We start from the raw sequence: 25,633 nt of genomic DNA on the forward strand, positions 1-25,633 counted from the left end.
TTCAAGCTGTTATGAAAAATCAGCATATTTTCAACCTGCAGGCAATCTTTTATATTGATTTACCATTTTGTACCGGTATCCTTAAGGAAACAATGAAAAGTCCTTACTTGTGTGACACGCGACAAGAGACCTTTATTTTTCATTGATAAAGATAACAAAGGATGGGGTGGGATAAAGATAACAAAAGATGTGGTGGGACAAAATATCCATGTTTTCCAGGTCATATGTACACACTTCATAAATAATGCAGTTACGCACATATCTTATTGTATATGAGAAAGTTTACCATGTCAGTTTCATTAGCCTATATGTAGCTACTTATTTGTTTACTTAGCATTGGTTCCACTTCCTTGCAAATAGTGTCCACACATAAAAGTTTGGCGGTAAAAAAATACACTCTTTTCGTCAACGACCTTTCTCACCAATGCTGCTCAATCGTAGCCTACCACAGAACTAGTTTCAATGTGTGTACGTCTGCATTATGATCCCATCTAACGGATCTAACTCTGAACTCACTCGTTATTGTATTGCATATGGGACTTTAAACGAGTTTTTGGTATGGGTCCAAGTAGCTCCTTAAGGGTCCAAGTAGCCCGCAATTACGGTACATATGTCAAACATAGCATATCCTGTCTCATAAACAGATGACGATGTGTCAAAAATGTGTTCACATTCTCATTTGTGGAAATATTCAATTTTAAATTGAAGTGTAAAATCATACCCTTTTCCGTTTAAAAAATATTGTGTGATATGCAATATGGTGGAATTCAAGATGGCTTCCACGGTGATTACACTCCAAATCAATGCAGTTTTTGCAGTAATACCAACTGCAACCATTTGCTTTTCTTTCGTCAACGCATGTCGTTGTTATTGTTCTGTCCCAATACTTTTGTCTAACCCTGTATACAGATCCACATATGTCTTTTTACATCAAAATTAAAGTAATATTTTCCACATAATATTTTTCATACTAATATGTATTTTTGTACTTTGTGGAAATGGAATTTTATAACTAATGGGACAGTCATTAATAGATAAAGTCTGATCGGATTATGTCACGAGAATGCAAGCCCAGAGAGACGAGGGTGCAAGCGGAACTTTCATGGAGAACTGACTTAAGCGATAGAGATTGTTGCAGAACAAACAACAATCAAACAAAATCAGGATCTCCATTCAAGTTTCCTATTTGTTACTAATAATCACTGATATTCTTTCTTCTTTTTGACAAACACTTCAACTTAGGGGACACTATCGCCTCGTGCATCCCTGATTTCTACTCCTGCTTTGATTTCAGACTTTGGCCCTGGGGCCGTTTTTACCCGGGCCCTTTTGTAACAGGGTCCGTGTGACCCAGATCTTTTTGACGCGGGGTCATTTTGATACGGACCTTTCTGTCCTTGCCCTTTTGTCCGGATCCTTCTGACATGAAACCGATCAGGTGAGGTTGGGGCCATTGCAACAACTGAAATTCACCTCTGTACAGCTCGAACCACAGCAGCATAACGTTGGCCTTACGACAATGACCGTTATCCTTCCGCAAGATGCTTTTGCTAGCTGGAAACTTGTTCGAAATGAATGGGTGCATATGATAAGCAATGGTTTGCCGATGGTCAGGAGCCGTCAGTGTAGACCCCCACACACTACTGGGCCCATATTGAGCATGTGAAGGTTACTCAAATCATAATGGAGACATCACAGATCTCATTGTCCTAGTGTGCACATCTCGGGTAGCTATTGCCTTGGAAGACGGCGAATTCTGACCCTTGCTTGATGCAATGAAGGCAGTATTGTGATTTGAGCCATGCAACGTCATGACTTTGTTCAGCGATAAAATGACGATAAGCTCGTTCCCATTTTAGTCGTAATCGACGATGCCGTGCGATTAACCTTGATACGCGTGTGGGACTTTGAGTACAGAGTCCTGATACGACAGTGCAAAGTGAACTATGTGCTCAGACACGTTCGTGCTTTGTTCACTGCTGTCTGCTGCTAATTGTGCCATGGTTTGCGCCTTTGACGTCCGATATTTTTAATGAGGTGTGGTTGTCCTACTCCTTGTCATTTTCCTACCTTTGGAAGACACTAACCAGAGCAGCTCGTGAACACCCGAAAAATCGTTATATTTCCGAGATTTTTGTTCCCAGCTGTCCGGACATCACAAACTGGCCTCTTATCACCCTCTGATAAATCGCCAGCCTTATCTATTCTACGCAAAGCAGCCTTTGGCTGATCGAGTGAGATCTCACCACCACCTGGTGGGCAAGTTCTGTCTTGCTTCATCACTCTTACTTCATCCCAAAGACTTCGTTACAAAGTAGTGGGTAGTCAGAATGCTTTGACTGGTCAGTGTACTTCCGTGATCTTGGTTAAAAACATAAAAGAGGAAAATGTGTGCAGGACGTATATGCTTAACATTAGTGAGTTCGACACATGTGTTTTTTTTTTCATTGTTCTTGCTTGTACGCATTCTTTTAAACAGATAACAACGATACTCGCACTTTATCATCCGGTAATCAAGCCATAGATAACCGACTGAGATTAAATATACGTGACCATTACATTGTAGAGAAGGAAATAAAAATGGGACGGACCAAATCTCAAACAATTCTAAATACCAATTGAAACACATTTTGTGCATGTAAACTGAGAAAAAAATGTGTGTAGCGAACGTAAAATCGTGTGTTACATTTGTAAATCCTGTAATTTATGAACTTAACGTACAGGAAACGTATAACATTAAACGCATGTTGTATAATACTTTCTGTGTAAGTGTTCCATCTACACGTACTTTCCGAATGAAACAATATAGGTGGTCAGGATCTCACATACAAATGGACGTATATAATATATAGCTGGCGAAGGTAACATACATATATGAATATAATATAAGGAATACTGTTAGATATCAGACATCCTGCAACGGCATGATGTAACGTCTAAGGGCAATGCCTATGTAGCGTATGGATAACGTATGCTCCGTACTGATTTCTGTAGTAAGCAAGAGAATTCCGTATATTTGTACAATATACCACTGTCCGGAGAACAGATTTTTCTCTGTGTAATATGAGAGAAAATGAGTAATATAATCATCAAACATCTTTGTTATTCTCGTCTCGAAGAGTTGGAGAGGGTTGGGGAAAAGGTCTGTTGTATAACCGTTACTGTTGTAAAATCGCTGTAAAATTTTCGAAATAAGTTGCAAACTAACTTAGAAAATATTCATTTCACATAGTTTTCGAGAAAATAATAACGTTTAATTTTTTAATTGTTACAAATTTTTAAGGATTATCAATTAAAAATTAACTTTTGGAAAATTTAATCATTCATTTTTTAACGGATTAATTACAACCTGGTGCATATGTATGTGTAGGTGTGCGTGTAAAGTAGAGAAATCAAATAACAAGGATTTGAACTTATGATTTTATTACACGGATAAAATTTAATTAGAGGAGGAGAGTAGGAAATCGGTTGTTGTGGAGATAACGGTAAGCAATATACACTTTTTCTCATGACAAACAGAGTGGTTTCTAAGTTTTCTTCTAACAGTTTGAACCGCTATTTGTTATTAAGTGTATACATACGTTATTCCCACTTAAAAGCATAAATAAAGGTTGACCAATGTGAATGCGGATCTTGGAAGAGTAGGCTCTTGTAAGACAAAACTGTACTTGAATCAGTCCATTGCTTTTAACTTACTTACGTTAGTCTCTATATAAACCATACAGTATTTATTTATAAGGGCTTCCTTAGCGGGACATAGGATTAATAAAAAGGAATAATTTCTTGTTTTCTTAGCGATAATTTAATTCTAGTCTTAAGATTAAAAGAGTAGTAATAGTGAATAATCTAAGTAAATAATAAATATTTTATATCAGACTTAATGTTAAGATTTAGATTCATGTGATATGAGTTGATATTTTTTATGTTATTACGTTACGTCTTTGAATGTTTTCCACATCAATAGTATTTACAATAAATACACTTACCGTAATTGTTTTATATTACTTGGTGCAATTACTTTACAGGTGCTGAACAGTATTTCTCACCCGTTCCTTGGTGGACGTAATATTGACCGTATCTTGGTTGAACGTTTCATGCGCACATTTCTTGAAAAGAATGGACTGCACCAGGGAAATTATCACCGTCTTTATCGGAGACTGCTTGTGGAGGTAGAGAAGTTGAAAAAGCAAATATCAGTAAATCCTAACAAAATCTCTTTCAATATTGAAAATTTTATGGGTGATTTGGACTTTCATGGGAAAATGGAAAGGTAAGAAGAGTATGTATGCATAAAATAGTGAAACCACATTTATTTTAAAGTGTAGAAAAATAAAATTAGTAATTGTTTTTTCACTAGAAGAGTATTGAAGAAAAATAAATTATTTTGATTTGTTTATTTAAGGTAATAGATCAACTTGACATATATTCTGCACAGTAGAGGCTATCAAAGACATTTGTTTTTGTTTCATGATTCCTAGTTTAGGAAAGCTATAGGGTTAATCTATAATACAAAGTGGTCCAGAGCAGGTCGCTTTACCATCTCCGAAAATTATAGAAATTGGAGTGTGGTGAACCTTGTGTATGAGAAACGACTATTCACGACGACTATTCACGTTGTCGTATATACAGGTATTCCTGAATGGGGGTCATCTTTGTTGTCGGTAGAGTGCCATTTTATATGCATTTGCAACCGTGTACGAAAACTACAGTTGTCCGGGACGTACGAATCAGACGAACACGAAACAAAAACGAATGTTTACAGGAGAGACTGAGGTATACGGGGAATATAGGCCTATACTTTTGCTTCTAGATAAATAAGCAGGATTGCAAACCAATATATGAAATAACCAGATAAAGTACAGAAAATTGCACTTTTAAAGAAGCTGTATGTTGGAATGGCATAAAGTGGGGGATTCATAAGCTTAGTGCTGAATACTATTTATGTAAAGAGTCTGCAGAAATATCCACAGCTATGATACTACTGGTGCCATAGATTTATGGGAGTCCGAAAGTTGGAGTTTGTAATTTTGATGGCATTTTTGGGGCGTAATATCCCAGGAGAACAAAGCGCTGAAAATTGCTGCTAAGGCCACAAAGTAGTTCTGTATGTGAATAAACTATTGCAGACAAATCAGGACTGATATTACATGGAGAAAGAAAAGTGAGGACATGGTAAAAACGCGAAGAAAGCACATGCGTGACGATGGTCGTAGCCCGGAAAAATTTAATGTTTGGATATATTTTTGGTAGATCTCAAAAACTACACATGGTTCAGCAATTGGGCCCGCTTTCGTTTGTATTCATTTGTGCAAAAGCTTGCGAGTGGCGTTTCATCTTTCCAGCTCCATGGTCATTGCCACGTATATATGGGAGGGAATTAGCTTCCTCCTTACTCCCAAGACACCCATCGTGGAACTGAACCGTACTATTAAGGCACTCAATGTATCAGCAAAGTGTCATTGAAGTCCAATCCCAGTTACGGAAGTTAATGTGTTCACAAGGTTGCGATATATAGCATAGATAGATGTACATATATCGAACTCCGGTAACTATATTGGAGTATTGGGTTGCATTCAGAAGGTGCAGGTTAAATCGCTGGACTAGTCACCCTGACTGGGATTTTCTCAAGTGAGTGCGGAAATGATATTTACATTAAAATGGCCCAGGCCGCTACCTTTCCCACGGCATAGGCCATAGATGCCAGTTTGTCGTACATTTCGTTCAATTCAATGCAGAACAAACGCCACTCGCAAGCTTTTGCGCAACTGGACACAAACGAAAGCGGGCTGAGATCTAGCATGAAATATATCCAAACATTTAAATTTTTCCGGGCTACGACCATCGTCACGCTCGTGCTTTCTTCGCGTTTTTACCATGTCCTCACTTTTTCCTCAATACAAAGACGTGATTTTTTTTTGCAATAGTCTATTCACATATAGAATTACTTTGTGGCCTAAGCAGCAATTTTCATCACTTTGCTCTCCTGAGATATTACGCCCCAAAAATGCCATCAAAATTACAAACTCCAACTTTCGGAATCCCATAAATCTACAGCACCAGTAGTATCATAGCTGTGGATATTTCTGCAGACTCTTTACATACAATAATATTCAGCACAAAACTTAGGAAACCCCCAACATTATGCCATTCCAACATCAGCCCCTTTAAAAGTGCAATTATTTGTTCTTTTTCCGGTGATTTCATGTATTGGTTTGCAATCCTGCTTATTTATTTAGAAGCAAGAGTATATATTATTCATGTACCTCAGTCTCTTCTATAAACATTCGTTTTGTTTCGTGTTCGTCTGATTCGCACGTCTTGAGCAACTGTAATTTTCGTACACGCTTGCAAATGCATAAAATGGCATTCCAACGACAACAAAGATAACCCCCCATTTAGGAATACTTGTATATACGACAACGTGAATAGTGTTATTGAACATCTTATACACAAAATTCATCACATTCTAATTTCTATAATTTTCGGAGACAGTCAAGCAACCACTTCCACTATCTTTGGACCACTTTAGATAGATTGACCCTATACTGCTTTTTCTTTTATTTTTCCCTCTAAAGATGACGGCCACAGGGCGTTTGAAAGATGAAGCATGTTCTGATTTTTAAAGCATGTTTCGGGTATTGTAATATAATGACAAATTTGTCGTAAAGTGTCGTATTTTTAATGACTGAAATGTAAGATTGAATTTAGTTTCAAAAATGGAAATTCGACAACTTTCTAACATGCATCTCAAAAGGAGAACAAGTATTAGAAATGCAATTTTAAATGGGAAAAGTGAATGTCGTTTCACAGTGTGAAACTACGGTAAATTTCCAAACGATGCAAATTCAATACTGAAACCGGAAGCAGTAGATCTATAATTTCCAGTCGAACGCTGACTCAATATCAAAAACAGTTTGTTGCTTTTTCTTACAATTATTACTATATATAGTTAGACCAATATTCAAACTGAAATTTATACTAAAGCGTGAGACAAACTTGATGGTGTTTGGTGATGGCGTATCGAGCTTCCTTTTACTGCTGCTAACAAATAAAACGGCTGCAGTGTTGTCACCTCTTTGTATACATTCATGCAGTGTGGAAATTGAAACACTTCGAGGAATGCGAAAAACCATAAAATTTATTTCGAGAGGGGCTTAAGCCCGATAGCCCTCCCCCTAAATACGCCACTGCACTGTACTAAAACTTCTCGGAGTAGATTCTATTTCGACACAGATTCCTTATTAGTAAGTTGAAAAACTGATTACTTTTATTTGTATATAAATTTATTTTTTGTAATTACACTTGAAGGTTGGGGTCATTACCAAGTCCCCTTCCCCTAGAAACCATAGAGGGAACGAGGTTCCGGAGAAGTGTTCAGAGGTGCCTGGGAATTTCCCCCCTTTCCCCCCTTGAAATAGTTGATTTTTTTGGTTTGGATCGAATGATAAAAGTCAAGATAAAACTTATCCTTGGGATGCTAAATTCATGTCAAAAAACCATTTCTCGGTTTTTTAAACGTTTATGCTCTATGGAATCATTATTGAAACTGAATTGGTCATTTTCTGTTTCAACAGGAAAATAAAATCTTGAGATGAAACCTACCGATTTCATAGCGATCAGATCAGTGTTGAAACCACAAGTCCACGGAGGGACTTAGTCGTTTTATAAGACTTCCCATACGTATATACGATGGTTTGGAAGTCTAAAAGAAGTGTTTAGATAGCAGTCATGAAATACAACCTTTTATCTCATAGATGATGAAGAAAATAGCAGATGTACCACTTTCCCTAATTCGCTCTGTAATCCGTCTGCTTAGCTGCATTCCTTTACCACAGGCAACGTTTCATTCGCTAAGACTACACGCCAAGTTTATCCCACACTGTACTTTTTAATTTTATGGTTTTATATCTCATTTATAAAAGGCAAAGTTTCAGAATCATTTAGCTTTAGTAACTCCTTTGTTTAGTCAATGGAGTCTATAGGTATGACGCACTTAAAGTAAATTAGAGAAAAGTGTAAGAAAAGTATATGGATCAACATTACATGTCTCTGAGAACAGATTTACATATTTGCAGAGTTCCTTCTTGACTTGTAAACTGGAAAGCGAAACTGAAGACAGTATTTTCCTAGTAATAAAGAACATATTTGTCATGTAAACTACGAGCGTGGGCGGAGTTAGGGGGGGGGGGCATTGCCTCCTCAACTTTTTGACAAAAAATAAAAATGCTACCTATAAGATGGCTACCTACTAAGACCTCCGAGACCGACCAAAAGGTCTGCCCCTCAGCAGACAATTCTTAGCTCCGCCTATGACTACGAGAGCTAGGAAAACACTAATTCTTGCAAGCATTACATAATCTTTTTAGTTTATAAAGTTATTGACGTATTCAGTATATTTCCACGTAGATTTCCTTATCTAATTCACAATAAACTTAAAAGTGTAACTATCAGTGTAAGAAGCCGAACCCTTACCTTGAGAGATTATTTGGGTGATTGTATAATCTTCGTACGTTAATAGCAGTAGCGTCACCATATGCAATTCACAAAATCATGTGAACCACTGAATATTGTGCATTGTTTATTGTTCCTTAAGGTATATAAAATATTTTTACTCATATATTATCGTGTCATTTCTTTCTTTTATTCTTTTATTCTTTCCTGTAATGTATTACAGTCATCAGAGGTTTTCTTTAAATACACTGTTCAACAAAATTGAACTTCAAAAATATTTTTTGTATAAAAGAATGTGTTCCTTATAGTTTTTGAGCTGCTAAAAACGAATCTGACCTTAATTTTTGTTCTGCACCCTCAAATTTAGAAATGATGCTAGTTATAATAGACCCTGACCAAAATGTCAAAGAAATCGCAGAACCTTACATTGGAAGGCTTTGTGATCGTCTCCTAATTATCCCAAAATAACAAACTGTGCCTCGTTGGAAATCTTATGGAACACAAATTCTAGCGAGAAATATTTGGGACCTCTTACGCTCAATTTGTAGAAGAAGAAGAAACCATTGAGAAAATTGATGAGAAACTAGTTTCGTGAAAAAAATTAAAATAGTTTTGCAACACTCATAGGTTTGCATTTGCCTGGTATGAGTGAGGAAAACCCAGCAGAAACCTCACTCAGGATGGCTGATCTGTACTGATCTGTAAAAGGTCTTACACCTTTTCGATAATGTTTCCACAGGAATTCAAAGCTGGGACCGCTTGTACCAAAGGCGAGAGCGTTGGCAAGTACACTACGCGGGGCACAAATACTTTCCTGTGAACCTCCTTGCGACCAAGTAAAGTTGCCCAAACTAAGTTAGATTAAAGCGATTAATGATGAGACATTTTGTAAAATGATGAAGTGGGAGAAATAGAGTGCTGCACTACAAACAAGAAATAGTGACTCTCCACACACGCTGACTAATAGTCGGTTGCAAACTGTCAAATCTCTCTACTTCCAAGAACAGCGGTTAGAGTTAGGTGTGACTTATGGTACCTTATATCAAGGTTGCCAGACAATTTTCTCTTTAACTGTTACAGGTCTTTTCTCTTCTACGAGAATGAAAGCTTAGATTTTATCACTCGAATGACGTTTCAAGACAAAATAATAATGAAGGATTAAAATTAATACTACTCTCGAGTTCAATTCGCAGTGGGAAAACATTAAAAGCTTCCAGAATGATCATCCATCCTGAGTGAGATTTTCCTCACTCACACTAGGCATGACGGGATGGTACTTAACATAAAGTCCCTTGCCGCTTCCGTCCTTCCCCATGCATTACGCTAGTTCGGATTTCACTTTAAACAGTAGGCCCTCGTCTCATATAGCATTGGTTTTTATTGCTTGGTGGTTTCACTAAAGTTCAACATACAAATAAGTAATGGAAATCCAATAACAGTCAGTAACAACAACGGCAAGAGTAAAGGGAATGGAAGGAAAATTTCCAGGATCTATATTTAAAAACATAATTCTGGCATTTGGGTGGTTTAACTAGACATAACTCAGTCAAGATAGTCACAAGACTCGAACCTAGGACATCTAGATTGCGAATTACGAATACTAACCGTTAGATTACTTTTCGTAGAAAATAAGAACGTGTCAAAGCTTCAGATGAATCTTTGGCTGATTCACAATTGCACCAACAGACATCTCAACCATAAATATTAACATACAGAGCATGCATCAAAGTATATATCTGCTCGTGCTTCACACAAACTACATTTCTTTTAACATGTCGGGATTTCCTTTATTACCAGATATTCGGAAACGAATTGCAAATTAAAAGTTACTTTTGAAAACTACTCATCTTTCAAAAAAATGAACGAAACAGTCGATTTAGTCGATTTGTGGTCGATTCAGTTGAACTGATGTTACTTTAAACTCAGTCGACTGTGTAAACAGGACTTAGAGTGAATCGCTTGCTAGTCAAAGGCGACGAATCCACTGGAAACTGAATTGAAAAGGCTCTATTTTCTGAAGTTGATTCGATTAGATGATCCAGAGATAGTGACTAGGTTGCCTAGTGGAAACACTTCACTTGTCGCCGGGTGGAAAGTAGAACGCAAGTGCTTTGCCATTTTGGAAATAATTAGATCTATATTGTCACATACTCGCCAGGAAGGACGAAAAAAAGTCATTATTTGTTTAAAACATGTTTCTAAAGATAGTGAATGACTAAAAACCACATTTAAAGAAAACATGGAAATAAACGGCAATAAACTGGTAATAAATGAAAACCAGAATGGAACTGAATTTAATCTGACCCCGCATGCTAACACCCAACCTTTAAATACATAACTATTAAAGTGACTTTTAACTACTAGCTGAAAATTAAATAGCAAGATAAACTTTGAAATAAAAAAGATTGGTGGAAGGAGCGGGGGATTTTCATCACTTCAGCTTATGAGAGTAGAGCCTACTAGCTTACAGGTCTGACAATTTCTGAATGATAGGACTAGAAGTTGTTGTGTAAGTTTGTTTTTCCTTACTGGTTTATTTTGAGCTATGGATAGAGTAGTGAAAATTGCTATCCCGTGAGGGGATAATATATTCACTTGTTTCCGCAATACTATTTGTTTAATTTTATAACTGCAACCATCAATAAATCGTATTTTGTTTATATTAAATTTATCATTCAATAGCCGATTTTTTGAGGACCAAAGTCAACAGCCTAAAAACATTGAATATCAAAAAGAAATCAATCAATTTTTAAAGATCGAAACAATACAGAGTTAAATAATAATAATAATAATAATAATAATAATAATAATAATAATAATAATAATAATAAATAAATAAATAAATAAATGAGTGTTTACGGAACACAAAGAACATGCCAAAATAAATGAATTAACAGTGACGGTTTAAGAGGAGTTATTAACTCATAGATTAAATCTTATTTACAAAATCGTGCCCAAGCTGTTAAAATATAATTTGTGTCAGACAGCTGAGTCATAAATCCAAATTTAAAAACATTTCTACTGGTGTTCCTCAAGGGTCGATACTAGGGTCCATATTATTTTTGTTATATGTAAATGATATGCCAAATGACGTAACATTACCAAATACAACTATGTATGCTGATGGTATAAATTTAATTATAGCAGATACAAGTTATGATATTATCCGCGATAAAATTGATGAGACAACCCATAATTTAGAAAACTGATTTGTCCAAAACAAACTACAATTAAATACAGACAAATCTACATCTCTAGATTTTCATCACATTCAAAATAAGCATTACGTAAATATTGATATTAGGTTAAACAATCTAAAAATAATGTACTCTAACTCAACCAAATTTCTGGGACTGGCTAAATCACAATATTTCTTGGGAAACACACATATCTTCATTGGCCCAAAAGCTCAATAAAATGCCCTATGCATTAAAATCAATCATGTTTTAAAACTAGATACGATTCGTAACCTATATTTCGAACTCTTTTACTCACATATAATATAATCTTGTGGGGAAGTTCCCAGAAAAGTAGTATGTTCGTGATTCTAAAATGGTTTTAAGAACAATAACAGGGGTCAAAATAAACGACTCGTGTAGATCAATATTCAGGGAACTTAAAATATTGCCTTTACCCTCTATACATATTTCGCATGTTGCTCTTCGTTAAAACCAACATTGACTTATTTATCACATCAGCAACGCATAAATAAGACAAAAGCCCTAGGAAACAGCATTGTACAAAGTTATGCGATAGGAATCCAACATTTATGGGTACCATATTATAGAATTAACTTCCTAATACATTCGGGTGACTGAATAAAGAGAATAATTTACTGAATAAAGAGAATAATTTAAGAGGTTATTGAAAATCTAACTGTTACAGCACTGATTTTATTCCGTGATTGAATTCCTAGATGTGAAAATGAAGTTGATTACTGACAATATTGGAAACGTCTATTTTTGGATTTTTTTTACAGCGTAGATATATATAGCCTAGTATCAATCTAATCGGTATGTATATGTCACAACTACGTATGTTTATGTATCTTTTTACTTTGACGAATCTTATTCATACACATAAATTCGTGCAATATGTATGATTATAAAGACGAAATAAAATGAAATGAAATGCATCAAAAAAGTCTGGTGCTCGTGGGGTGAAATATATACATAGACTGAGAATATATATACATATACTGAGAAAAAATGCGTTTGGTTTTGCATTCTGCGCCGCAGGGTGAAGCTCAGTAACTATTGAGACAATTAGTGCAGATTGATGACCTGTCGTGGAAAAACAAGCTTTATTTTGCTTAAGAACAGTTACTAGTTTATAATGGTAATTCTATTAGATAATTTATGGTTATATCCGCCATTGTAAGGTTAAGACTTGCATGTGTATAGATTAATAACTAGAAATGTGTTTCATTTTCAAACTTATCATATCTTTCTAATAGAAAATTTGTGTTTAGATATCGTGGTTGTATCTATTCAGTTCACGATATTTTCTCAGGCGTTCCTCAAGGGTCGAACTTGGCACGCTTCTGTTTCTTGTTTATTTGTAAGTGATTTGAACGAGTACATTAACTGCCATTTTGTTATGTATGCTAATAACTTAAAAATTATCATTCTATTAATTCTATTTATGACTGTACTGTTATTCAAAGTAATATTGGTAGTGTTGTTAAATGGTTTTGCAGTAATGCCTAAACCTTTAAATCTCAACAGAACTCTTACTGTTAGTTTTTTCCACTAAAACTAATCCTATTTATTATACATATGTTATTGATAATATTTCTGATAAGTATGTTGAGTCCACTAAAGATCGGAGTATAATATTTGATAATAAATTATTATTTAACAAGCATCTTGAACAGCTTATCTCCAAAGCAAGAAGAAATTTAAGCATTATCAAATGAATCTCCTGAGACTGTATTAATGAAAACTTCTGTTACCTTGTATTTCGCTAATGTTAGAAGTCATCTTGAATATTGTTCTAATGTTTGGAACAGAAGCGTACAATACTTTTATAACGACATTGAATCTGTTCAAAATTTCTTTCTTTCCTGGTTATGCTAGAAATTTAAGTTTTGTCCCTCAAAAACAATGATGAAATTAGCCACTTACTTGCAATCTTGAAACTATCAGAAAGAAGAAGTTAATATGATCTTAAATTAGTGCATGGAATTCAAACTAGTAAACTACAGTTAATTAATGTTGTTAACCTGCATGTTCCTTACACAACTATTGCGGATTACAAACTTAACCTAATTAACGTATCTATCTGTAAGTATTTGTCTATGGCCAATAGCTACTCTCATCTTAATATTTATTGGAGATTTTGGTATTATCAAAAAACAATTCAACAGATGTCACTCTTCATAACATATGTGATTATTATATTTGATATCTCTGTACACGCTTATTTGTTTTTGTATTTGCATGAATGACTAATATATTTTTAAATGCACTTTTCTCCTTTATTATTTTATTATATTTCAGTGTAATGTTTTATATGTACAGAAAATTGTTATTGGACTTATGTCCGGCATTTTCTGACGAATAATAAATGAATAAATAAATAAATAAACAAATAAATAATAATTATTTATTTATTTATTGACACAACATCATACAGCGACTAGTGTGTCAAGAGAAAAGAAAATACACATGCAATACTGATTACTTCATAGTACTATATATAGGATAATACATTGTAAAATAAAGATACAAATTAAGTACAAGTATTGGAAATATAATAAGGAATAACAATATATAAATGAGAAAACAGATAATTACTGAATATAAAGTTGGAAATAAAAAGAAAGACTAAAATGATTGTTCCACAACACTCATAAAAAACAAAACTCGCATAGTAAAATTTTACAGAAGATGACCATTAGAACGCCAAAATAAAAAAAACAAAACGTGTGTATCTGTTCAGAATTTAAAAAAATAGTGTTCGTACAATTCAAAGAAAGTTAATACAATATATATATATATATATATATATATATATATATATATATATATATATATATATATATATATATATATATACTGGCGGATCCAAGATACAATGAAGGGAGGGGCTAAACCATAGTTTTCCGCTTTATCCAGTGTAAAGCAGAATTGAAGCCCATTTTATTCAGTGTATACTTGAGCGTGAAGGAGGGCTATAGCCCCTCCCTTTGATGCGCGTGTATATATATATATATATATATATATATATATATATATAATAAAAAATACAAAGGAAAATTTAGACAGTCAATTGCAAGCATAAAAGTACTGTGAAATTTCATAAATTATTTAAAAAATAAAAAATAATTTACGCACCGTTTTGAAACTTTCATGAAACACATTAAGAACAGGGTGGAAATTGGTAGCTGTTTCTATACTTCTATATATTGAAGACCTAATTAAATATTTACTCATAAACGGAACAAAATTCCTAATGATTCTGTGAGGACTTCTTATCGAGAAAAAATTCTCCAGAACAATATCTGCATGAGAATTACATGAAAAAATTTCAAGTGAAAGAGCTGACGCCTGTCAGAGAGAAGCGTAAGATTATGATCCGCTCTTATGTTTGACAAGCTCGCCCCTCTTATTTCTTTAAATTTCCATTTTAACCAGGATAGAAATGAATTTTGAACTGATTCAGTCTTGTAACTAAGTTATCTTGCGTCACTGTTCCAAAATACCGTACAATATTCAAGATGAGACCTGTCATTACACATGTAGAGAATTGTACAGGTGTTAATATTAGTAAAATTTCAACATAACCATTTCAACATTGTTTAATTCTTCCTAGCTTTGGAGATACTAACCTGAGGATTTTTCTGAAAAAGCAATTTTTCATTTAATATTACCTCTAAATCTCTAACATGCTTGACAAATTGGATATCTTGATTTCCTATTCTATATTTGTAGATTAAAGGGTTAACTTTCCTCAAAAATATTATTCCTTCCGTTTAACTAAAGTTCAGAGGTGGGAAATTTTCCTTGAACCAATTCACAATGATATCTATATTTTTTGGAGAGTATCTTGATTCTGTTTGGACTTAATTTGACTGAAAATGTTGATATCATAAGCATATGAAAGATACGTACAAGCGAAATCAACACAAATGTCATTAATATATAGCAAAAACAATAGAGGACCAAGAGTAGAACCCTGGAGTAGGCCGGAAGTATTATTATGAATAGCAGAAACTTTTCCTTTTTATTTTACCACAAATTTCCTTTCATTTAAATATGAAGTCAACCAATCAATAATACAGTTAGGAAGTTAGATCTTTTCAATTTATTTATCAGTAAGAGATGAGGTAATTTATCAAATGCTTTAGCAAAGTCCAAGTAAATAATAATAATAATAATAATATTATTATTATTATTATTATTATTATTATTATTATTATTATTATTATTATTATTATTATTATTATTATTATTATTATTATTCCGTGTAACGTGGGTTCCTGTCACCACGGCATGGCGCGTCCTCAGGTTGCGGATCGAGGAGAAGACCTCTAGATATAGAGGTTAGCTGCGAATATACTGAATAAGCAGTCGCGGACAGCCGACTAGAAGTGGTCCTCCAGCTTGGGGGTTTGGGTAAGGCTAACAACCTCATCCTGTAACAAAAAAACACTTGTTCAGAAATATTCACAAAAGCCTCGGACAAGGACTGATAACTTGGCACGACCTCAGCTAAAGAAAATGGACATGAGATTTGGAACATGGAATATTAGGTGTCTTTATAGGGCAGGCGCGTTAAAATCCGTAACGAGTGAGTTAGAGAAATACAGGATGGACGTAGTAGGAGTTCAGGAAACTAGGTGGGAAGGAAATGGATCTGTGAATTCCGGAAATTTTACGTTCTTTTACGGGGAAGGAAATAAAAATCAGCAGTTAGGAACAGGGTTTTTCGTTCATAAACGTACATTACCAGCAATTAAACGGGTTGAATTTGTTACTTACAGACTTTCTTTTATTACTCTTAAGGAACGGTGGTGTGATATTATTGTTTTAAATGTACATGCCCCAACTGAAGATAAGGATGACGATATAAAATACAGTTTTTATGAAGAAGTGGAACGGATATTTGACCAACTCCCGCGATACCATATGAAAATTCTATTAGGGGATTTCAATGCGAAGGTAGGACGAGAGGATATTTTCAAACCGATTATAGGGAACGAAAGTCTGCATAAGGAAAGTAATGACAACGGTGTTAGACTCGTGAACTTCGCAACATCCAAAAACCAAATCGTGAAGAGTACAAAATTCCCACATCGCGACGTTCATAAATACACTTGGACATCACCAGACGGAAAAACACATAATCAAATTGATCACGTTTTAGTAGAAAGAAGAAGTTAATCTAGCATAATTGATGTCCGATCGTTTAGAGGGGCTGATTGTGACACTGACTACTACCTGGTAGCAGCGATAATACGAGAGAGGTTATCGTTGAATAAAGGTAATATTCATTGTCGAAAAACGGAGAGATTCAATTTAAAGAAATTAGAAGAGAGCCAGGTAAGAGAGAAATACCAGATTGAAGTTTCGAATAGATTCTCGGCTCTAGAAGATTCGGAGTGCACTAGTGTTGAGGATACCTGGATTGAAATTAGAGATAGCATTAAAATTTCAGCAATAGAAAAATTGGGGCACGCGGAAATACATAGGAACAAAATATGGTTCGACCAGGAATGCACAAAACTAGCAGAGAAGAGAAAACAGGCAAAATTACGCTGGCTACAAAATCCGAATGAAATAACTACACAAAATTTCGCAGATATCAGGCGGGAAACTTCCAAAACTTTTAGAACAAAGAAACGCGATTTTCTGAAAGCTAAAATTAAGGAACTTGAAGATAATAGTAAAAATAAAAACAACCGGGACACGTATAAGGGAATCAACGAATTTAAGAAAGGCTATCAACCTCGTGCTAATATATTAAAGAAATCTGACGGTACAGTTCTCACTGACACGTTTAGCATCTTAAATAGATGGAAAGATTTCTTTGACGATTTGCTTAACACCCAACCAAAAACTAGTGTGCGTGGAGAAAATGAGATACACACCGCAGAACCGTATATTCCAGAACCGAACCGAATAGAAGTAGAAACCGCTATAAAGAAATTAAAGAAACACAAATCTCCTGGTGTAGATGAAATTCCGGCTGAGTTAATTTTAGCTGGAGGCGAAAAATTGTGGAACAAGATACACAAAACTCATTCTCCTTATCTGGAACAAGGAAGAATTCCCACAAGAGTGGAAAGAATCAATCATTGTTCCAATTCACAAGAAAGGCGACAAAACTGACTGTAATAACTATCGAGGCATTTCTCTTCTGTCAACATCCTATAAAATCCTTTGAAATATTCTATTAGCAAGACTGACCCCATACGCAGATGAAATTATCGGAGATTATCAGTGCGGATGTAGACGAAATCGATCAACTATCGACCATATACTTACCATTCGCCAAATACTCGAAAAAAAGTGGGAATACAATACCCCGGTACATCAACTATTTATTGATTTTAGAAAGGCGTACGACTCGGTTAGGAGGGAAACATTATACAACGTTCTTACAGAACTTGGAATACCGAGAAAGCTAATTAGATTAATTAAGATATGTTTAAATGAATCCCAAAGTAAAGTCCGGGTAGGAAAATTTTTGTCCACGAGCTTTCACGTCGAAAATGGCCTGAAACAAGGAGATGCATTGTCGCCATTATTATTTAACTTCGTTCTGGAATACGCTATAAGGAAAATCAAAGACAGCAACCAGGGTCTACAGTTGAACGGTATTCACCAGGTTATGGCATATGCTGATGATGTAAATTTAATAGGGGATGATAGGGGAACAATAGAAAGAAATGCAGAGATCTTATTAAACGCTTGCAGGGACATGGGTTTAGAAGTAAATGCAGAGAAAACTAAATACATGGAAGTGCGTCGGGACCGGAATACAGCAAATTATGGATGCGTTAAAATATTAAATAATACTTTTGATAAAGTGGATAGTTTCAAATATTTAGGATCAATATTAACAGAGGAAAATCACATTCACGGAGAAATTAAATGTCGACTAAAAGCAGGGAATTCGTGTTACTATTCGGTTTAAAATCTCTTGTCGTCGCGAATTCTGTCGAGGAATTTGAAGCTTAAAATATACAAAACGATAATCATGCCTGTTGTTCTGTATGGCTGCGAATCATGGTCACTTACTCTGAAGGAAGAACATAGACTGAAAGTATTTGACAACAGGATCCTGAGACGAATATTCGGACCCAAGAGGAACGGGAATGGGGAATGGAGGAAACTTCATAACGAGAAACTACATAATTTATATGGTTTACCCAACATTGTTAGGGTTGTCAAGTCTAGGAGGCTTAGGTGGGCGGGTCATGTAGCTAGAATAGAAGAAAGGTGAAACGCTTTCAAAGTCTTGACTGGAAGACCACTCGGAGAACGACCATTAGGAAGACCTAGGCGCAGATGGGAGGACAATATTAAGATGGATCTCGCAGAGATAGGAATACAAAGTAGAAACTGGATCCAATTGGCTAATGATAGAAGACAGTGGAGAGCTTTTGTGAACGCGGCATTGAACCTCCGGGTTCCATAGGCCATAGAGTTAGTTAATTATTATTATTATTATTATTATTATTATTATTATTATTATTATTATTATTATTATTATTATTATTATTATTATTATTATTATTATTATTATTATCATTATTATTATTATTCTTTCAAGCTATGCTATACATAAGTGTCGGAAGTCTTTTAAAACGGACATGTTTATTCACACGTGCCAAAGCAAAATCGGTAACAAATATGGAGAAGCTTTTTTAAAAAATCGATTCAACACTTACAAAAAGAAGTTCCATGCTCTCCGTTAGCCTTCTATTCAAATTTGAAGCGATAAAAATGAACCGTTTCTGTTTTTAACGTCGTTCGTCATAGAGCAAAAACGGTAACAGACGGTGACAAGCAGTATTTTACAGTCGATTCGGCACTTCAAGAGAACTTATCATTACCACCCGTAACACTATAGCAAACCGGGAGTGGTTGAAATTTACTAGTACTATTGGTTTCAATGCTGATTTCTATAGAATAAAAATGGTAAATGATGTACAGAGGCAATTTTTCGCAATCGATTCAACGTCCCAAGAATAGATTCAATTTTCTCTCTTAACCCTCTATTCAAATCGGAAGTGGTAGAAATATCCAGTTTATCACCATTCGACGGTGTAAGGTAAAAGGTCATAACCCTCAAAAAATTGAAAATGTGGATTTTAATCTTATTCAGCTCACTATAGGTCAGGCTAGGTGAGAAAAATATTGTGAGCTTGTGTGTATTATTAAGGCAAATAAACCACTTTTTATACTTTAGTCTTGCAAGGATGTAAATGGAAGTTAGAGTTTTTTTTCTCCTGAGAAATTGTTGGAAATGAGGCTTACGACGTTTTACCTTAACACCGTCGATATAAGAGATAATGACAAGCTTTTATTTTTCAGTCGATTTAGCGCTCCCAAAAAAGATTCTCCTTCGATAATTCTATTCAACCCGGATGTGGTAGAAGTCAACTGTTTTCGCTTTTAATCTTGATTGTCATAGTAAAACAACAGTAGCAGATAGCGAGATTTTTTAAAAAACTGATTTAGCATCTCAGGATAACATACCATCAGAACTCGCAGCATTCTACCGATAGCAGAAGTGGTTGAAAGTTACTAGTAATTTCGGTTTCAATATTTATTTCTATAGAAAAATGAAATGAAATCTTTCAGTTTTACGTCCCACGGTTATGCCGGTTAGGCTAAAGGAGACGATGATGATGATTAATGAATGAAATGGTGGATTGAAGAAAGTGGGAGGAAACGGGAGAACCCCGAGAAAACCCACGCACACGGTGTTTGTCCACCACAAAGTTCACTTGGCGGGGGCTGGGATCGAACCCGGTACCCCAAGCACCAGAGGTGAACGCTCTACCACTGAGCCACCGCGGCCCCCTTATTTCTGTAGAGAAAAAACAATAAGAGATATGGAAAGGCAGTTTCTTGTTATAGATTCCACATTCGAGGAATGAGTGTTGTATCTACTTTTATATATCTGTTCAAACCGGAACTGGTGAAAAACTTAACGATTTCCGGTTACAACACTGATCGCATAATGAATGAAACAGAAATAGGTAACGAGAAGGAGGCTTTTTTATGTGGATTCAGGACATACAAGAGTATGTTTTGTTTTAGATATTATTAGAGATGCAAAAAAGCCGGCTTTTTTGAATCGATGGTTTTTTTCACATAAAAAGCCGGCTTTTTTGGGAAAAAAACGAGAATTTTGGAAATTTTGGCTTTTTTCAACTTCATGATTTTTCTATCTAAATAGCTCTCTTATAGTATATTCTATAGTTAGATAAAAATTCCATGACCTGAATGTGATATTTCGCTCTGAAATTCACCATCAAGATGGATGGAGCACATGTTTTACGAATTAAAGCTAACATGAAGAATGTAGTATTTGAGGGTAATTTTAGGGGCTATTTAACTTTATTTTAACTTTTGAGTTATCGACATCTTTTTTCTTCTCTAGTTTGTCATCCGTGTTTCATTTCTAAGAGCTTTTAGTACTCTAGCTTCTAGCGCAAAAGTTAAACTTGCCCGTTTTTATATTTATCCGTCAAAGCGTACGTTTTTCAATATATCCGTCAAACCGTACTTCCACATTTCTGTTATACTGTAGCTGTGAAGTGATTTAGCAATAATTTTCCGGACACAACCTTGAATACCAATTTATACAAATAATCAGTAGCGGATTTAGAAAAGTACTTTAGGAGGGTTTTTTCTGATTGTTTCGTTTCCTAAAAAGTCCTAATTTTATTTGGGAAGTGCTTGAAGTTTATGAGTACAGGCATAACTAATATTTCGTTTCGTTTATATGTTTAGCAATAATCTTCCGGATACAACTTTAAAAATCATTTTATACTGAGAATCAGTGGCGGATTTAGAAAAGTATTTTGGGAAGGGTTTCTTACTAATGTTTAGTTTTTTTTAAACATTCGTAATTTTTATTTGACGAGAGCTTAAAGTTTATGAGTAAAGGCATAAATAATAGATATTTCGTTTGTTGCAGACATTCCGTAACTTTGGGGAACGTTCTTCAGTCCGAAAGACCGTCCCCCTAACCTTCGCAAAACCGTCACTGCTGGTAATTAGTAATAATAACGATTTAAAAACAATAAAAAAGGAAGTCGCCCAACTCACAGTACACGCACTATTTCTACATTCACAGATGGAATGAAGAAAAGCTTTGTCAGAATAGTCGAATGCTGGTTGAATCCCGGACTTCCCGATAGAAGCGCAAAAGCTAATCACTCAGTCATGTTTGTTGTGCAGTTGTATTTAGCTTAACTTAAATATATTCCGTAGTCTTTTTTTTTTGGGGGGGGGGGGGGAGTTCCGTAATGATATGTTGAATCCCTCTTGTTAAAAATTCAGAAAACTTGAGGATTGGGTAAACTGTGATGGTGGTTCTATAAAACTTAACTGTAGAATTTCAAGAATATACAGAACCAAAAGCTCTAGATGTGCAGCCTTTAAGTGTATCATATAAATCTAAGTATTTCTCTTATGTTTTATTTTAATTTTATTTTGTTTCAAAAAGAGGGTATGGAATATTTTGAAGTAAAAATACTACATACTATTTTGCTAGTTATTTGTGTATTCTTTAAAAAGAAGTGTTTACTTTTAGGGTTGGCTGATTTACACCAACTTTTTTTTTTAAATAACTGGTTTAAACCACAAAAATAAAAAGAATGAAAAATACGAATCGTGTGAACTTCATGGTAACATTTCCAGATATCAAACCACCTGCAATAGTTTTATTTCCCTTTCACCTTTTAATCAAGGTGTCCCATGTTCAATTCTCGGTCGAACCACAATCCTTCTTTCATGCGTAACCCAAGTAGCGGTTCGGATGTCAGTTTAAGCGAAAGTCTTCTCCTTGATAACCTCGGTATTTCGTAAGGATGTTAAGCCTAAATATACGAAACAAACCAAATTGTATATTTCTACATGCCTAAATGCGTGTTGTTTTATAAAGAAGCCAATATTGCTTAAATATATTGATAGAAATTGGCAAAATTTATCGATTGCCTACGTAGCTTCCAACATTAGCTTGGATTGGACTTTCAATGATATCTACGTACCGGTACTAAATTTGTAATTTAATACCTCAGTTTTAGCGTACTGATTATGGTACGTTGACCTTTAAATTTTACATGCAAAGCAATAACAGGATTTTCCCGTTATTGTCTTACATTTCAAGTAATGACGGGATTTTCCCAATGGCTAGGGCGGGAGATTCTCAACTTAAGAAATTTACTGACCGCACTTCTTTAAGCTTATGGGAGTTCTTCCGGCATAACCCCGCTGTTGCATAATAACAACAAGGCGAAACTTAGGCTGTTTCTGTGAATATGTAATATAAATACATAAAGCAAAAAATCTAAGTCAAAAAAGCCTGGTTTAAACCAAAAAAGCCTGGTTTAAACATCCCCCAAAAAACGGGTTTTTGGCATATTCAAAAACAACCACGGTTCTTGCCAACTCTGCTTACTTTTGTATATAGGAGGTTAAAAAATTCTTATTATACACATTGGTTAATCCTGTGGAATTCATAATGTAAATATGTTGAAGAAAAATTGTTTGAAATATTTTTTCGAAATTCATAGTTTATTTTCGATGTTTTATATTATTATCAGCATCAACCACTAATTAAATGATTTTTTGTGTTATAGAGAAGCGATACAAAGTCTGTTCTTTCAATTTAAAGCAGTATTTTGAAAAAAGCCCAAAATTTCCGAAGCAAAAAAGCAAAGCAGAAAAAACCGAGTTTTTTTCCAAAAAAACCGGTTTTTTCCGAGCCCTTGCATCTCTAGATATTATTCCTCTGTTGCAAACGGAATTATATTAATTAGCACTTCTGATTTCAATTAAGTAGTAGAAAATGGATCGATCTGGCTCAGTTTTAGCCAACTCACAAGCCCCTGGGAAAATGACCACCATGCACCGTGAGCCCACGGTCTTTTACGACCTCCATTTTAGGGGTGAATTTGTTCCCTTTTATGACCACTTTTTAGGGGGTGTATTCGTTCTCTTTTACGACCTCCATTTTAGGGGGTGAACTCATTCCCTTTTATGAACACTTTTCCAACCCCCATTTTAAGATAACAGAAATTACATACGATTACGAACACATAGAAGAAGAGATAACACATAACACTACGTAACACCCAGTAGAACAGATAACACATAAGAATACGTAACATAACAGGGCTGAACTCGTTCTCTTTTATGAGCATATTTTCCAACCCCTACGAACACAGCAGATAACACATAAGAGTATTCCAACCCCTATTTTAACATAGCATAGAATACATGGAGACTATGAACATACAGCAGAGCAGATAACAAACATAACCATCTCCATTTTAGGGGTGTATTCATTCCCTTTTATGAGCATATTTTCCAACCCCTATTTTAACATAGCAGAAATTACACTGAGACTATGAACACACAGCAGAACAGATAATACATAGCACAGCTAATAAAAGAACATGGCTTATTTTCCATCCCTTATTTTAACGTAGCAGAAATTACACTGAGACTATGAACACACAGCAGAGCATAAGAGTACGTAACATAGCAAGGGTGTATTCATTCCCTTTTCCAACCCCTATTTCAACATGACAGAGACTACGAAACATGGCGGACATAGCACAGGGGGTGTATTCATTTTCTCCACCCCTAATTGAACATAGCAGAAATTACACTGAGAGTACGTAACACACAAAAGCTCCATTTTAGGGGTGGACTCGTTATCTTTTATAATTACTTTTCCAACCCCTATTTTACCATAGCAGAAATTACATAAAAAATTTTTTCAACCCCTATTTTAAGTCAATGAATACTTATGTAACATAGCGATTCGATACGCTCTTTGAACCGATTTGGATGAAACTCGGCATATGGGGGTTTTCGACCATGCTGAGTACGAATATCATACTTATTTTTACCTGGGTCCTATAGTTTATGTGGCATACGCCCTTTCTATGACAATTTTAACCAATTTGGGTGAAACTCGGTATATGGGGGTTTTCGGACATGCTGATTACGAATATCATACTTATTTTTACCTGGGTATTATAGTTTATGTGGGATACGCCCTTTGTATAACACTTAAAACCTAATAACTCAAAAACGAAGCCACATATTGAAGTGCTGTTTCCAAATCTAGTAACTGGTGATCAACTACTAAAAGTTTCAAAAATAATGGTCATCGAGGTCAAAGGTCAAAATACTTAAAACCTAATAACTCGAAAATGGAGCCACATATTGAGATGCTGTTTCCACATATAGTAATTGGTCATCAACTACTACAAGTTCCAAAATAATGACCATCGAGGTCAAAGGTCAACATACTTAAAACCTAATTACTCGAAAATGGATCCACATACTGAGGTGGTGTTTCCACATTTAGCAAGAGGTCATCAACTACTACAAGTTCCAAAATAGTGGCCATCGAGGTCAAAGGTCAACATACTTAAAACCAAATAACTCGACAACTGAGCCATATATTGAGGTGCTGTTTCGAAATCTAGTAATTGGTCATCAGGTACCACATGTCCCAAAATAATGACCATCGAGGTCAAAGGTACAAACGTAAAACCAAATAACTTTTAAATGGATCGACATACTGAAATGCTGTTTCCAAATCTAGTAATAGATCATCAACTAGTACATGTTTAAAAAAGTACTGACTATCGAGGTCAAAGGTCAACATACTTAAAACCAAATAACTCTTAAATGAATCCACATATTGAGGTGCTGTTTCCAAATCTAGTAACTGTTCATCAACTACTACAAGTTCCAAAATAATGATCATCGAAGTCAAAGGTTAACATACTTAAAACCTAATAACACAAAAACTGAGCCACATATTGAGGTGCTGTTTCCAAATCTAGTAACTGGTCATCATCTACTACAAGTTCCAAAAATAATGACCATCGAGGTCAAAGGTCAACACACTTAAAACCCATAACTCGAAAACGAAGCAACGTATTGAGGTGCTGTTTCCAAATCTAGTAACTGGT

The 25,633-nt window shown here is 35.0% G+C and overlaps 1 protein-coding gene across 1 annotated transcript in view; it reads left to right on the forward strand.

Annotated features, from left to right (window-relative positions):
* LOC145680968 (heat shock 70 kDa protein 4L-like) overlaps window positions 1-25,633 on the forward strand; it is an 873,295-nt gene that overhangs the window by 161,430 nt on the left and 686,232 nt on the right. Inside the window, exon 5 of the mRNA XM_081752186.1 lies at window positions 4,026-4,270. Coding sequence (XP_081608312.1) covers window positions 4,026-4,270 — 245 coding nt within the window. The remainder of the gene's footprint in view (window positions 1-4,025; window positions 4,271-25,633) is intronic.

The sequence above is a fragment of the Thermobia domestica genome, chromosome 3 (assembly GCF_964235325.1).
Source record: "Thermobia domestica chromosome 3, izTheDome1.hap1.1, whole genome shotgun sequence".
Classification (NCBI taxonomy): Eukaryota; Metazoa; Arthropoda; class Insecta; order Zygentoma; family Lepismatidae; genus Thermobia; species Thermobia domestica.